A 13,742-nucleotide genomic window follows, 5' to 3' on the forward strand; every position below is an offset into this window, starting at 1 on the left:
ATTCACTGAGACAGAACTAACATCACCATGTTGTTGAACCTTCTTATCCATGAACATGGTATGCATTCCCATTTGTTCACACTATTTTTGCTTAAAGGCCTTTCTTTAACTCCCCCAAGAGAATTAATACCTCCCTGCTCTGTGCCTCCATCATGCGTTGTATGCTCTTGCCTGTCAACACACCTACTGATCATGCATTTCAAGGTCCTGCTGCAGTTGCTGTTTGACCACTGTCCTTCACGCTGACTTGGGAGAGCCATTCTTGTTCCTTTTTTTTTTTTTTGAGACAGAGTCTCACTCTGTTGCCCAGGCTGGAGTGCAGTGGTGTGATCTTGGCTCACTGCAACCTCTGCCTCCCAGGTTCAAGCGATTCTCCTGCCTTAGCCTCCTGAGTAGCTGGGACTACAGGCGCCCACCACCAAGTCCAGCTAATTGTTGTATTTTTAGTAGAGACAGGGTTTCACCATGATGGCCAAGATGATCTCAATCTCCTGACTTTGTGATCCACCCACCTCGGCCTCCCAAAGTGCTGGGATTACAGGCGTGAGCCACCATGCCCAGCTGCTTTTTCGTTTCTTTCCCCCAAAGCCTGGCACACAACCCATACTCAGTAAATGTTTGCTGAATGAATAACAAAAGGACAAAAAAAGCTCCCCAAGCCTTGTTGGTCATCCACCCATAGCCTGGTTTGTACAGCCTCTGCCCACCTTGGCCCCCTGTGACCCTCTCCACTGACCCACTGTCTCCTTCACCCACAGCTCTGGAATGCCCTGCCTACAGCAGCTACACCAACTGCCTTCCCTCCTGCTCACCCTCCTGCTGGGACCTGGATGGCCGGTGTGAGGGCACCAAAGTCCCCTCTGCCTGCGCAGAGGGCTGCATTTGTCAGCCCGGCTATGTGCTGAGTGAAGACAAGTGTGTCCCCAGAAGTCAGTGTGGCTGCAAGGATGCCCACGGTGGCTCCATCCCTGTGAGTGGGCATGGGAAACGGGACTGGAGGCAACACAGCTTGAGGGCGGTGCTTTCTCCTTTTCTCTGCCTCTCTCAGCCTGGGATACCTGTGACTTTACAGCTGGCCCAGGGGTGTGAAGGCTGGTGTGAGTGGCATATTGATCTCCAGCCAGGTCTGGGCTGATGGCGCATGGTTTGGGTTTTGGATCTGAGGAATCCAAACAAGCAGCACATGGCATGGTATAGTGGAAAGACCATGGCCTCATTTCAGGCTAACCTAGGATTGAATCCTGATGGTGCCACTGATGAGTCAGATGACCTCTGTTATCTCTGTTTCCTCATCTATAAAATGGGTTCAGTAGTACCTCCTGCACAACATATGTAAGACATCAAGCACAAACACAGTGCCTTTTTTTTTTGAGACGGAGCCTCCCTCTATTATCCAGCAGGCTGGAGTGCAGTGGCATGATCTCTGCTCACTGCAATCTCTGCCTCCTGGGTTCAAGCGATTCTCCTGCCTCAGTCTCCTGTGTAGCTGGGATTACAGGCAAGCGTCACCACGCCCTGCTAATTTTCGTATTTTTAGTAGAGACGAGGTTTCACCATGTTGGCCAGGCTCGTCACAAACTCCTGACCTCAGGTGATCCACCCGTCTCGGCCTCCCAAAGTGCTGGGATTACAGGCATGAGCCACCGCACCCAGCCCCCTCCTCACTCTCTTTCTCTTCCTGTGACTTCTACAGCTGGGCAAGAGCTGGGTCTCCAGTGGTTGCACGGAGAAGTGTGTCTGCACAGGAGGAGCCATTCAGTGTGGGGACTTCCGATGCCCCTCTGGGTCCCACTGCCAGCTCAGTTCCGACAACAGCAAAAGCAATTGTGTCTCAGACAGTAAGGGGAGCGACTAGGGAGGTTGGAGGGGGCGCACTTGGGGCCAGGGCTGAGGTGGAGGAAGAGGCAGGGTGGGAAGGGGCTTAGCCTGAACCCCAGCATAGTCAGGGGTTGGGGTGGGCGACTGGATCAGGAGGCCTGGCCTCCAGTTTAGCTCTTGCTAACTCTGTGGCCATGTGCCAGGTCCTGATCCCCTCTGGGACCCTCCACCTGTAGGGCCAAAAGAGGGGACTGGTCAAGGAGATCCTCCAAGATTTTCGTTTTCTTGTTTGTTTGTTTTTTGAGACAGGGTCTTGCTCTGTTGCCCAGGCTGGAGTGCACTGGCACCGTAATATAGCTCACTGCAACCTCAAATGCCTGGAATCATGTGATCCTCACATCTCAGCCTCCCAAGTAACTGGGACTACAGGCATGGACCACCACACCCAGCCAATTTTGCTATTTTTTTTCTAGAGATGGGGTCTTGCTATGTTGCCCAGGATGGGCTTGAACTCATGGGCTCAAGTGTTCCTCCTGCCTCGGCCTCCTAAAGTGTTGAGATTACAGGCATGAGCCACTGTGCCCGGCCCCTCTAAGGTTTTTAATCAGGCCAGGAGAGAGAGAAAATTGAAGATCAAGGATCCAGGGAGGCTGGGCATGGTGGTTCATGCCTGTAATCCCAGTACTTGGGAGGCAGAGGTGGAAAAGTCACTTTAGCCCAGGAATTTAACACCAGCCTGGCCAATATAGGAAGACCCTGTCCCTACAAAAAATTTTAAAATTTTAAAACATTAGGTGTAGTGGCTTGTGCCTGTAGTCCCAGCTACTCAGGAGACTGAGGCAGGAGAATTGCTTGAGCTCAGGAGTTTGAGGCTGCAGTGAGCTATGATTGCACCACTGCACTCCAGCCTGGGACACAGAGTGAGACCCTGTCTCAAAAAAATAAAAAAAAAAAATAATAATTAACGGCCTCTAATTGAATGTCAGTAGGTATTGAAAAAAAAAAAGTCTAGGTACCAGGCTTGGTGGCTTACGCCCGTAATCTCAGCACTTTGGACTGTGGGAGGCCGAGGTGGGAGGATTTCCTGAGGCCAGGAGTTCAAGACCAGCCTGGGCAATGTAGTGTGGTCCCCATTTCTAAAAAAAGAAAAAAGTTAGCTAGGGGTGATGGTGTGCACCTGAAGTCCCAGCTACTCAGGAGGCTGAGGCAGGAGGATCGCTTGAGGCCAGAAGTTGGAGGCTGCAGTGAGCTATGATTGTGCCACTTGCACTCCAGTCTGGGTGACAGAATAAGACCCTGTCTCAAAAAAAGAAAAAGAAAATAAAAAAGAGAAAAGAAAGGATCCAGGGAGCCTGAGCCTAAGAGGGTGGCCACAGGGGATGTCACTGTGGGGGAGGGACTCTGGGGACCGTTACACGTGGGCAGGGTCCCTTCTCAGTCTTTTGTTTTGTTTTTTGCTTTTTTGAGATGGTGTCTTACTCTGTTGCCCAGGCTGGAGTGCAGTGGCGCGATCTCGGCGCTCACTGCAACCTCCACCTCCCGGGTTCAAGCAATTCTCTTGCCTCAGCCTACCAAGTAGCTGGGATTACAGGCATGCACCACCACACCTGGCTAATTTTTGTATTTTTAGTAGAGACGGGGTTTCGCCATGTTGGCCAGGCTGGTCTCAAACTCCTGACCTCAGGTCATCCACCTGCCTTGGCCTCCCAAAGTCCTGGGATTACAGGCGTGAGTCACTGCGCCCAGCCCCTTCTCACTGTTTGACTTCTTGGCAGAGTCTGAACAATGCTTAGTCTATGGGGACCCCCGTTACCTCACATTTGATGGCTTCAGCTACCGCTTCCAAGGCCGCATGACGTATGTTCTGATCAAGACTGTGGATGTACTGCCTGAGGGGGTGGAGCCCCTCCTCGTGGAAGGACGCAACAAGATGGATCCTCCCAGGAGCTCCATCTTCTTGCAGGAAGTGATTACCACCGTCTATGGCTATAAAGTGCAGCTCCAAGCTGGTCTGGAGCTTGTGGTAAGAGCTGGGCCAGGGCCTGGTGGGTGTGGGGAGGCAGCTGGACCAGGTAGGCCACCTGGAGTCAGGGATCCCTGTTTCCTGGGATGTTTGTGGCAGGGGTGGGCTGGTTGTAAAATCAGAGTCAGCAGGATGCAATGGTTCACGCCTGTAATCTCAGCTACTCAGGAGGCTAAGACAGGAGGATCACTTGAGCCCAGGAGTTCAAGACCAGCCTGGGCAACATAGCAAGACCCCACATCTCTGCAAAAAATTTAAAATGAGCTGGATATGGGGGCACACACCTGTAGTTCCAGCTATTGGGCAGGCTTAGGCTGGAGGATCACTTGATCCCAGGAGTTTGAGGCTGCAGTGAGCCAAGATCTTGCCACTGCACTTTAGCCTGGGTGACAGAAACTGTCTCAAAACCAAAAACAAATTCAGCAACAAGCTCACTTCATGTGGGGAGGCAGCAGAGGCTGGCAAGAGACAAGAGGAAGAGAGGAGGAGGAGGAGGACAGAGCATGAGGTGTGTGAAGGTCAATCCTGGGCTGAAGAACCAATGGCATCCACTACACCGATGTATTTTTATTTTTTGAGACAGAGTCTCGCTCTGTCACCCAGGCTGGATTGCAGTGGCACCATCCTGGCTCACTGCAACCTCCACCTCCCAGGTTCAAGTGATTCTCCTGCCTCAACCTCCCTAGTAGCTGGGACTGCAGGTGTGCACCACCATGCCTGGCTAATTTTTGTATTTTTAGTAGAGACACGGTTTCCCTATGTTAGCCAGGCTGGTCTGGAACTCCTGACCTCAAGTGATCCGCCCGACTCGGCCTCCCAAAGTGCTGGGATTACAGGCGTGCGCCACCATGTCCAGCTAATTTTTGTATTTTTAGTAGAGACGTGGTTTCCCCATGTTGGCCAGGCTGGTCTGGAACTCCTGACCTCAAGTGATCCACCCGACTCTGCCTCCCAAAGTGCTGGGATTACAGGCATGAGCCACTGTGCCCGGCCTCACTGTGCCAATTTTTTGCAAGGAAGGACTTGGGCTGGGAAGGGGGCGGACTTCACAGAGGCTTCTGCCACGTGAATAGCAAAGCCCATTGGGGTATCTTATTCCACTGTCTGCACGGAGACGTATGGAGATGACTGGGAGAAGCAAAGCCCAGCCAGGAAATGGCAGCAGGTCAGGAGGATTCAGCCCTCTCTGTGGCTCCTGTCTTCCCTCTTTAGGTCAACAACCAGAAGATGGCCATCCCCTACAGGCCGAATGAGCACCTGCGGGTCACCCTGCGGGGCCAACGGCTCTACCTGGTCACCGACTTTGAGCTGGTCGTCAGCTTCGGTGGAAGGAAAAATGCAGGTACTGGAGAGAGAGGAAAGAAGAGCAAAAGGGCCATTTCTGGGAAGTGGGAGGGAAAATACTGTTTAAGACAGGCAAATCCTGGTGAGCAGACTCGGCCCGGTAGTGGGGCACCCAGCTCCAGAGGAGGACCAGGAGGAGGTGCGGTGAGACTAGGTGGAGAGCAGAGGGCAGAGTCTTTGCTGGGCGCTGTGGCACCGGCCGGTAATCCCAGCGCTCTGGGAAGCTGAGGCGGGAGGATTGCTTGAGGTCAGAAGCTCAAGACCAGCCTGGGGAACATAGTAAGACCCCCGTCTCTACAAAAAAAATTTTAAAGGCCATGCGCAGTGGCTCACGCCTGTAATCCCAGCTACTTGGGAGGCTGAGGCAGCAGAATCGCTTGAACGTGGGAGGCAGAGGTTGCAGTGAGCTGAGATCGTGCCACTGCACTCCAGCCTGGGTGACAAGAGCAAAACTCCATCTCAAAAAAAAAAAATTTTTAAATGAGACAGGTGTGATGGTGCATGCCTGTAATCCCAGCTTCTGGAACTGGAGAGGCTGAGATGGGAGGATCACGTGAGGCCAGGCATTCAAGACCAGCCTGGGCAACATAGCAAGATCCCATCTCTACAAAAAATAAAAATAAAAAATTAGCTGGATGTGGTGGTGCACACCTGTAGTCCCAGCTACTGGAAAGGCCGAGGAGAGAGGATCGCTTGAGCCCAGAAGTTGGAGGCTGCAGTGAGCCATGACTGAGCCACTGTACTCCAGACTGGGCAACAGAGCAAGACCCTGCTTTAAAAAAAAGTTAATTAAGGCCAGGCGCAGTGGCTCACGCCTGTAATCTCAGCACTTTGGGAGGCTGAGGCAGGCAGATCACGAGGTCAGGAGATCGAGACTATCCTGGCTAACACGGTGAGACCCTGTCTGTACTAAAAATACAAAAAATTAGCTAGGCGTGTTGGCGGGCACCTGTAGTCCCAGCTACTCAGGAGGCTGAGGCAGGAGAATGGAGTGAACCTGGGAGGAGGAGCTTGCAGTGAGTGGAGATTGCGCCACTGCACTCTAGCCTAGGCGACGGAGCGAGACTCCATCTCAAAAAAAAAAAAAAAAAAAAGAGTGAGGGCTAGGCGCGGTGGCTCATGCCTGTAATCCCAGCACACTGAGAGGCCGAGGCGGGCAGATCATTTGAGGTCAGGAGTTCTAGACCAGTTTGACCAACATGGTGAAACACTGTCTTTACTAAAAATACAAAAATTAGCCAGGCATGGTGGTGCATGCCTGTAATCCCAGCTACTCGGGAGGCTGAGGCATAAGAATAGCTTGAAACTGGGAGGCAGAGGTTGCAGTGAGCCAAGATAACACCACTGCACTCCAGCCTGGGCAACAGAGCAAGACTCTGTCTTAAAAAAACCAAAAATAGTGAGGAGTCTCACTTCTGGGGGCCCCCTTCCTCCTGCAGTGATCTCCCTACCCAGCATGTACGAGGGGCTCGTGCGTGGCCTGTGCGGAAACTACGACAAGAACCGCAAGAATGACATGATGCTGCCCAGTGGCGCCCTGACCCAGAACCTCAACACCTTTGGCAACAGCTGGGAGGTGAAGACCGAGGATGCACTCCTCCGCTTCCCCAGGTGCATGGCCTGGAAGGGATGAGGCTGGGGAGGTGAACAACAGTGTCTGTGCACGGTGGCCACTAGCCCTCCTGTCCTCAGGAGAGGATGAAACTCCAGGGAGAGGGTGCAGAGAGGCCTGGATCCTCCCAATTCCGTCATTCCCTCTCATCTGACTCTGGGGGCTGCCGCTCAATGGAAATCTCTCTCTGTGCCCCCACCCTGCCTTCAGCCTGCCTTCCCAGTTCTTTTTCCTTCTTCCTTCTCTTCCTCCTCCTCCTCCTCCTCCTCCTCCTTCTCTTCCTCCTCCTCCTCCTTCTCTTCCTCCTCCTTCTTCTTCTCTTCCTCCTCCTTCTTCTTCTCTTCCTCCTCCTTCTTCTTCTCTTCCTCCTCCTTCTTCTTCTCCTCCTCCTCCTCCTCCTTCTTTTCCTTCTTCTTCTTCCTCTGTCACCCAGGCTGGAGTGCAGTGGCGTTATCTCAGCTCACTGCAACCTCTGCCTCCCAGTTTCAAGTGATTCTCGTGCCTCAGCCTCCCAAGTAGCTGGGACTACAGGCATGCGCCACCACACCCAGCCCCAGTCGTTCTTATTTCTTTTTTTAAAATATATTTTTTAGAGACTGGGTCTTGCTCTGTTACCCAGGCTGGAGTGCAGTGGCGTGATCTTGGCTCACTGCAGCTTCCACCTCCTGGGCTCAAGTCATCCTCTTGCCTCAGCCTTCTGGGTAGCTGGGACTCCAGGCAGCCACCACGCCTGGCTAATCAGTTCTTCTTCTTCCCCCACTTCACCTTCCTTGGGGCCTCACCTGACCCCGTGGCTGTCTCTACTGCAGGGCTATACCAGCGGAGGAGGAGGGACAAGGGGCAGAGCTGGGCCTCCGCGCGGGCCTCCACGTGTCCGAATGTAGCCCGGAGCAGCTGGCGAGCAACAGCACCCAAGCCTGTAGGGCGCTGGCAGACCCCCAGGGCCCCTTTGCTGCCTGTCACCAGACGGTGGCCCCAGAGCCCTTCCAGGAGTGAGTCTTGGGCCCAGGACTTTCGAGAAAGGCCCAGGTGCCTGCTCTGGTCTTTCCCTGGGGCCTCCTGCCCGCTTCCTGACCCAAGCTCTGTGTGGTTCACTCCTCTGTTCTCCCTGTGGCCTAATTTCCTTGTGACCCTCCCTGGACACCAACTGATGTCTTTCTGTTTGGGGTTCCAGGCTCTCTTCTGCAGGGGTGGGTCTCCTCTCCTCCCCAAACTCTGACTGTGCCCTTCCTGCCCCCTCTCTGCACCAGGCACTGCATGATGGACCTGTGCTCTGCTCAGGACCCAAGAGAGCAAGAGGAGCTGCGTTGCCAGGTCCTCAGCGGGTACGCCATCCTCTGCCAGGAGGCGGGTGCTGCCCTGGCTGGCTGGCGGGACCATACCCTCTGTGGTGAGGCGTTGCCCCTCCCCGTGCCGACCCTGACCCCTCTGCCATCCACTTCTGCTGAACGCTTTTCCCACCATTGCCTCATCTCGGGCTTTCTGTCTTAGTCCCAGCATCCCTCAAATTTCTGTCTTAGTCCCAAGTCCAAGTCGGCACAACTGGCAGCCTGGCTCCTTCTCTGCCCCTACCTGGGAGCCTCCCAACCCCATCCCGCATCCTGCTCCTTCCTGCCAAGGTCCACCTTCGCTCAACCAGTTCCTTCAAATGCTCTAATGTTGCAGACCCTGGATGGGCTGGGCATAGTGGCTCACACCTGTAATCCCAGTGCTTTGGGAGGCTGAGGCTGGAGGATGGCTTGAGCCCAGGAGTTCCAGCCAGGCTGCAGTGAACCATGACCGCACCACCACACTCCAGCCTGGGCAACAGAGCAACATCCTATCTCAAAAGAAAGAAAGAAAGAAAGAAATTAAAAAAGGAAAAGACTAGACAGGCTGGACATGGTGGCTCATACCTGTAGTCCCACCACTTTGGGAGGCTGAGGCAGGAGGATCAATTGAAGCCAAGAGTTTGAGACCAGCCTGGGGAACCAGTGAGACCCCATCTCTATAAAATTTTTAACAAATTAGCTGGGTGTGGTGGTGCATGCCTGTAGCTCCAGTCACCAGAGAGGCTGAGGTGGGAGGATCACTGGAACCCAGGAGTTGGAGGCTGCAGTAAGCCATGATCACACCAGCATGGGCACTCCAGCCTGGGCAACAGAGTGACTCCATCTCTAAAAAAAAAATTAAAAAGATAAAAAATAAAAAAAAGACCCTAGATGAAGCTGCAACGCATTCTGGCTTCCTGCCTATAAGCAATTCTGAGTGTTTTTGTTTTTGTTGTTGTTGTTTGAGACAGAGTTTCGCTCTTTGTTGCCCAGGCTGGAGTGCAGTGGTGGGATCTTGGCCCACTGCAACCTCCTCCTCCTAGGTTCAAATGATTCTCTTGTCTCAGCCTCCCGAGTAGCTGGGATTATGGGTGCCTGCCACCACGCCCGGCTCATTTTCGTATTTTTAGCAGAGACAGGGTTTCACCATGTTGGCCAGGCTGGTCTTGAACTCCGACCTCAGGTGATCCACCTGCCTCATCCTCCCAAAGTGCTGGGACTACAGGTGTGAGCCACTGTGCCTAGCCTACTCTGAGTTTTATCGGGCTACCTTGTCCCTGTTTGGCCTGCCCAGCCCCAGCCAGCTTCTGACCATGACTGTCCCCGCAGCCATGGAGTGTCCAGCAGGTACCATGTATCAGAGCTGTATGACACCCTGCCCAGCGTCCTGTGCCAACCTGGCGGACCCCGGGGACTGCGAGGGCCCCTGTGTGGAAGGCTGCGCCAGCATCCCAGGCTATGCCTACAGCGGCACCCAGAGCCTCCCCCTGGCTGACCGTGGCTGCACCAGCAATGGCATCTACTACCAGGTCCGGGCTGGCAGCGGGAGGCCCTGGGGAGCAGAGGTGCCAAGGAGAGCCAGACCAGGGATGGAACCGGAACGTCTCCTCCTGGCCCTTCCCCTTTCTAGCTGGGCAGCAGCTTTGTGACTGAGGACTGCTCTCAGCGGTGCGCCTGCGCCAGCTCACGGATCCTGCTGTGCGAGCCCTTCAGCTGCAGAGAGAGGGAGGTCTGCACCCTGGAGAACCACACCTGAGGCTGCTTTCCAGGTGAACCTGCACTCCTGCCCGGTTCCAAGCTGCCCCATGCCCTGGGGCATCCATGGACCAAGGATCGTCTCCTCCTTGTCCTCAGGACTCTTCCACATTGATTTCAGGATGTCTGTCCCTGCCTTTGTAGGGAGGGACAAAGGACAAAGATCTCCCATTCTCTAAGCATCCACAACTTGCCGAATCCTTCCCTAATGTTCCTTCCCATGATCTCCTTCAGCCCTGGTGGTTAGCACAACACTGCTAATTTATACGTAACAAACATGGAGTTCAGAGAGGTTAAGCAGTTTCCTGCCAGGCGTGGGTGACCCATGCCTGTAATCACAGCATTTTCGAAGGTGAGGTGGGAGAATTGCTTTGAGCTCAGGAGTTCAAGATCAGCCTGGGCAATATAGGGAGACATCGTCTCTACTAAAAATTAAAGAAAAAAAGAAGTGGGTGTGGTGGTGCACTCCTGTAGTCTCAGCTACTTGGGAAGCTGAGGTGGGAAGATCACTTGAGCCCAAGAAATTGAGGCTACAGTGAACTATAATTGTGACACTGCACTCCAGCCTGGGTGACAGAGTGAGATCCTGTCTCAAAAAAGAAGAGAAGAGAAGGGAGGAGGGGAGGAGAGGGAAGGAAGAGAGGGAGGGGAGGGGAGAGTAGAGGAGGGGAGAAGGAGGGAAGGAGAGAAGGAGGGAGGGAGGAAGGGAGGAAGAGAGGAAGAGAGGAAGGAAGAGATGAAAGAGTTTCGAAGGAAGGAAGTTTCCCCAAAGCCCAGGGCTAGTGAGGCAGGGTTGGGAGCCAGGCTGGCTGACCCCTGGCCAGTCTCTGGCAGCCGCTGCTTTCTCCCCTGGCGTCCCAGCCCCCAGCCAGACCTCCCCTGAGCTGGGAGTGTCCTCCCAGGGCCCCCCTCCCACAACCCTCTCTGTCCTTGCAGAAAGCCTGTGTCTGCGGAACCCCTGTCAGAATGACGGGCAGTGTCAGGAGCAGGGAGCCACCTTCACCTGTGAGTGTGAACTTGGTTATGGGGGAGACCTCTGTATGGAGCCTCGAGATGTGCCACCTCCCAGAAAGCCAGGTGAGGGCATCATCCAAGGCCCTGTACCCTCACAGCCTCTTCCTGGCCGACAACCACAGAATGATTCTATATGTATTATATTCACATATAGAATGATATGTATTATATTATGTTATAGATATTATATATTATAAACATAATATCAATGTGTAGATATAATGGATAATATATTATTAATATATTAATATATGTTGTATATTAATTATATATTTATATATTACATACATTATTACAGTAGGAATTATAATATAATCCCTAGAAATTAGCAGGACAAGCATCCTCAAAAAACCAGTCCTGGCCAGGTGCAGTGGCTCACACCTGTAATCCCAGCACTTTGGGAGGCCGAGGCGGGTGGATCACGAGGTCAGGAGATGGGGACCATTCTGGCTAACACAGTGAAACCCCATCTCTACTAAAAATACAAAAAGTTAGCCGGGTGTGGTGGTGTGCGCCTGTAGTCCCAGCTACTCGGGAGGCTGAGGCAGGAGAATCACTTGAACCTAGGAGGCAGAGGTTGCAGTGAGCCAAGATCAAGCCACTGCACTCCAGCCTGGGCGACAGAGCGAGACTCCATCTAAAAAAAATAAAAAAATAAAAAAACATTATCTGGGTATGGTAGTGCACAGCTGTAATCCCAGCTACTCGAGGCTGAGGCACGAGACCTGCTTGAACCCGGGAGGCAGAGGTTGCAGTGAGCTAAGATCACGCTACTGCGCTCCAGCCTAGGCGACAGAGCAAGACTCCATCTCAAAAAAAAAAAAAAAAAAAAAACTAGTTCCTGTGCCCATCTCCTACCTATATACTGTGGAATCTTCTCTCTAAAGCCCAGCTCCCCACTCCTGTGACCTGTATCTCTCACCCCTGCTGCTTCCTCCTCCTGTGTCCTTCTGTGCCTTTCCAGCACCTTTCACTGTCCTTCCCTATCCCAAACTATAATTCCCATGGGCCTCTGGGCCAGCGGTTCTCCAGCTTTATCTTGCCTAAGATTGAAGAGGGGGTAACTTGTGTACATGTCTATTCCAGGACACACCCTGAAAGATCAGATTCGGTAGGTATGGAGTGGGCCCAGGAATCTGCCTTTTTTTTTTTTTTTTTTTTTGAGACAGAGTCTTGCTCTGTTGCCCAGGCTGGAGTGCTGGAGTGCAGTGGCATGATCTCGGCTCACTGCAACCTCTGCCTCCAGGGTTCAAGTGATTCTCCTGTCTCAGCCTGCTGAGTAGCTGGGATTACAGGCGCTGGCCACCACGCCCGGCTAATTTTGTATTTTTAGTAGAGATGGGGTTTCACCGTGTTGGCCAGGCTGGTCTGGAACTCCTGACCTCAGGTGATCTTCCCACCTTGGCCTCCCAAAGTGCTGGGATTACAGGCGTGAGCCTCCGCACCCAACCAGAATCTGCATTTTCAACAAGGGCCCAGGAAACTATGGAAGTGACTCTAGGGCTACTCTTTGAGAAATGCTGGCTGAGATGACACCTGGACTCTAGGGGACCTATGAGGAACAGCTCCCCACCTAAATAGGCTTAAGGGAGGGCAGGCGTGGTGGTTCATGCCAGTAATTCCAGGACTTTGGGAGGCCGAGGCGGGAGGATCGCTTGAGCCCAGGAGTTCAAGACCAGCCTGGTAACATAGCAAGACCCCATCTCTACAAAAAATCATGAAAATTAACTGGGTGTGGTGGCACGTGCCCATAGTCCCAGCTACTTGGAAAGCAGGCTGAGGCGGGAGGATTGCTTGAGCCCAGGAATTCAAGGCTGCAGACAGCTATGATCGCGCCACTGCATTCCAGCCTGAGCAACAGAGCCAGACCCTGTCTAAAAAGGCTTATGGGAAACAGAAAACATTGCGGGGGTTGGGGGGGCATTAAGACCTTGGAGTCCCTGGAGGTGAGAACCTCCTGGAGGGAGAAGCAGACACACCTAGAGATTTAGAGAGATGAGGTCCCCTGGGGCAGCAAGCAATCCCCAAAAGGGAGTAGCCCTCAGTCCCGACCCTTCCCGTCTCATGTTCGACCTAATGTCTCTTCCTGCACCCAGAGGCATCTAACCTGGTGGCCGTCCTACTGGGACTGCTGGTGCCTGTGGTGGTCGTAGTACTGGCCATGACCAGAGAGTACATTTATAGAACGAGGAGGAAGAGGTGAGTCCTGGGAAGGAGAGAGGAAGGGCGGGTGGGGTGTGCAAATGGGGGAGCGGCTGGGCCCGTAAAGGGCCACTCAGGGACCTATGTCTATTCCCCCATGCCTTCTAGAGAGAAAACACAGAGCCAGGAGGGAGACAGACTGGCCAGGCTGGTGGACACAGGTGAGAACCAACCCCACAGCCCAGAACCTCGGGGCCTAGAGTTGAGTCTCCTCTCACACACGGTTTTCTTGCTTTCTCCTCAGATACTGTTCTGGACTGTGCCTGTTAAGTTGCTCAGTTTTGAGTTGTCTTCAGACAAGAAGATTAAATAAATTTATGTATTTATTTATTTATTTAAGACTGGGTCTTGCTCTGTCGCCAGGCTGGAGTGCAGTGGCACGATCACAGCTCACTGCAGCCTCAACCTTCCGGGCCTCCTGCCTCAGCCTCCTGGGTAGCTGGGACTGCAGGCATGCGTCACCATGAAGGCTAAATTTTAACATTTTTGTTTTTGTAGAGATGGGGGCGGGTCTCACTATGTAGCCCAGGCTGGTCTCAAACTCCTAGCCTCCAGCAATCCTCCCGCCTTGGCCTTCCAGAGCACTGCGATTACAGGCATGAGCCATGGTGTCTGGCCAAAATTATTTATTTTTGTTTCGGTTTTTTGTTGAGACGGAGTCTCG

General features: G+C 53.2%; 1 protein-coding gene across 1 annotated transcript in view; it reads left to right on the forward strand.

The window, feature by feature from the left end:
- Positions 1 to 13,348, forward strand: part of ZAN (zonadhesin) — a 62,024-nt gene extending 48,676 nt beyond the window's left edge. The window contains 14 exon segments of the mRNA XM_030797230.1: positions 759 to 970; positions 1,694 to 1,838; positions 3,594 to 3,841; positions 5,054 to 5,183; positions 6,625 to 6,796; positions 7,607 to 7,789; positions 8,048 to 8,122; positions 9,437 to 9,590; positions 9,592 to 9,636; positions 9,738 to 9,876; positions 10,799 to 10,939; positions 12,973 to 13,075; positions 13,187 to 13,239; positions 13,323 to 13,348. Of these exon segments, the coding sequence (XP_030653090.1) occupies positions 759 to 970; positions 1,694 to 1,838; positions 3,594 to 3,841; positions 5,054 to 5,183; positions 6,625 to 6,796; positions 7,607 to 7,789; positions 8,048 to 8,122; positions 9,437 to 9,590; positions 9,592 to 9,636; positions 9,738 to 9,876; positions 10,799 to 10,939; positions 12,973 to 13,075; positions 13,187 to 13,239; positions 13,323 to 13,348 (1,826 nt within the window).
- The last annotated feature ends 394 nt before the right edge of the window (positions 13,349 to 13,742 follow it).

Source organism: Nomascus leucogenys, chromosome 17 (genome assembly GCF_006542625.1).
Source record: "Nomascus leucogenys isolate Asia chromosome 17, Asia_NLE_v1, whole genome shotgun sequence".
Lineage (NCBI taxonomy): Eukaryota > Metazoa > Chordata > Mammalia > Primates > Hylobatidae > Nomascus > Nomascus leucogenys.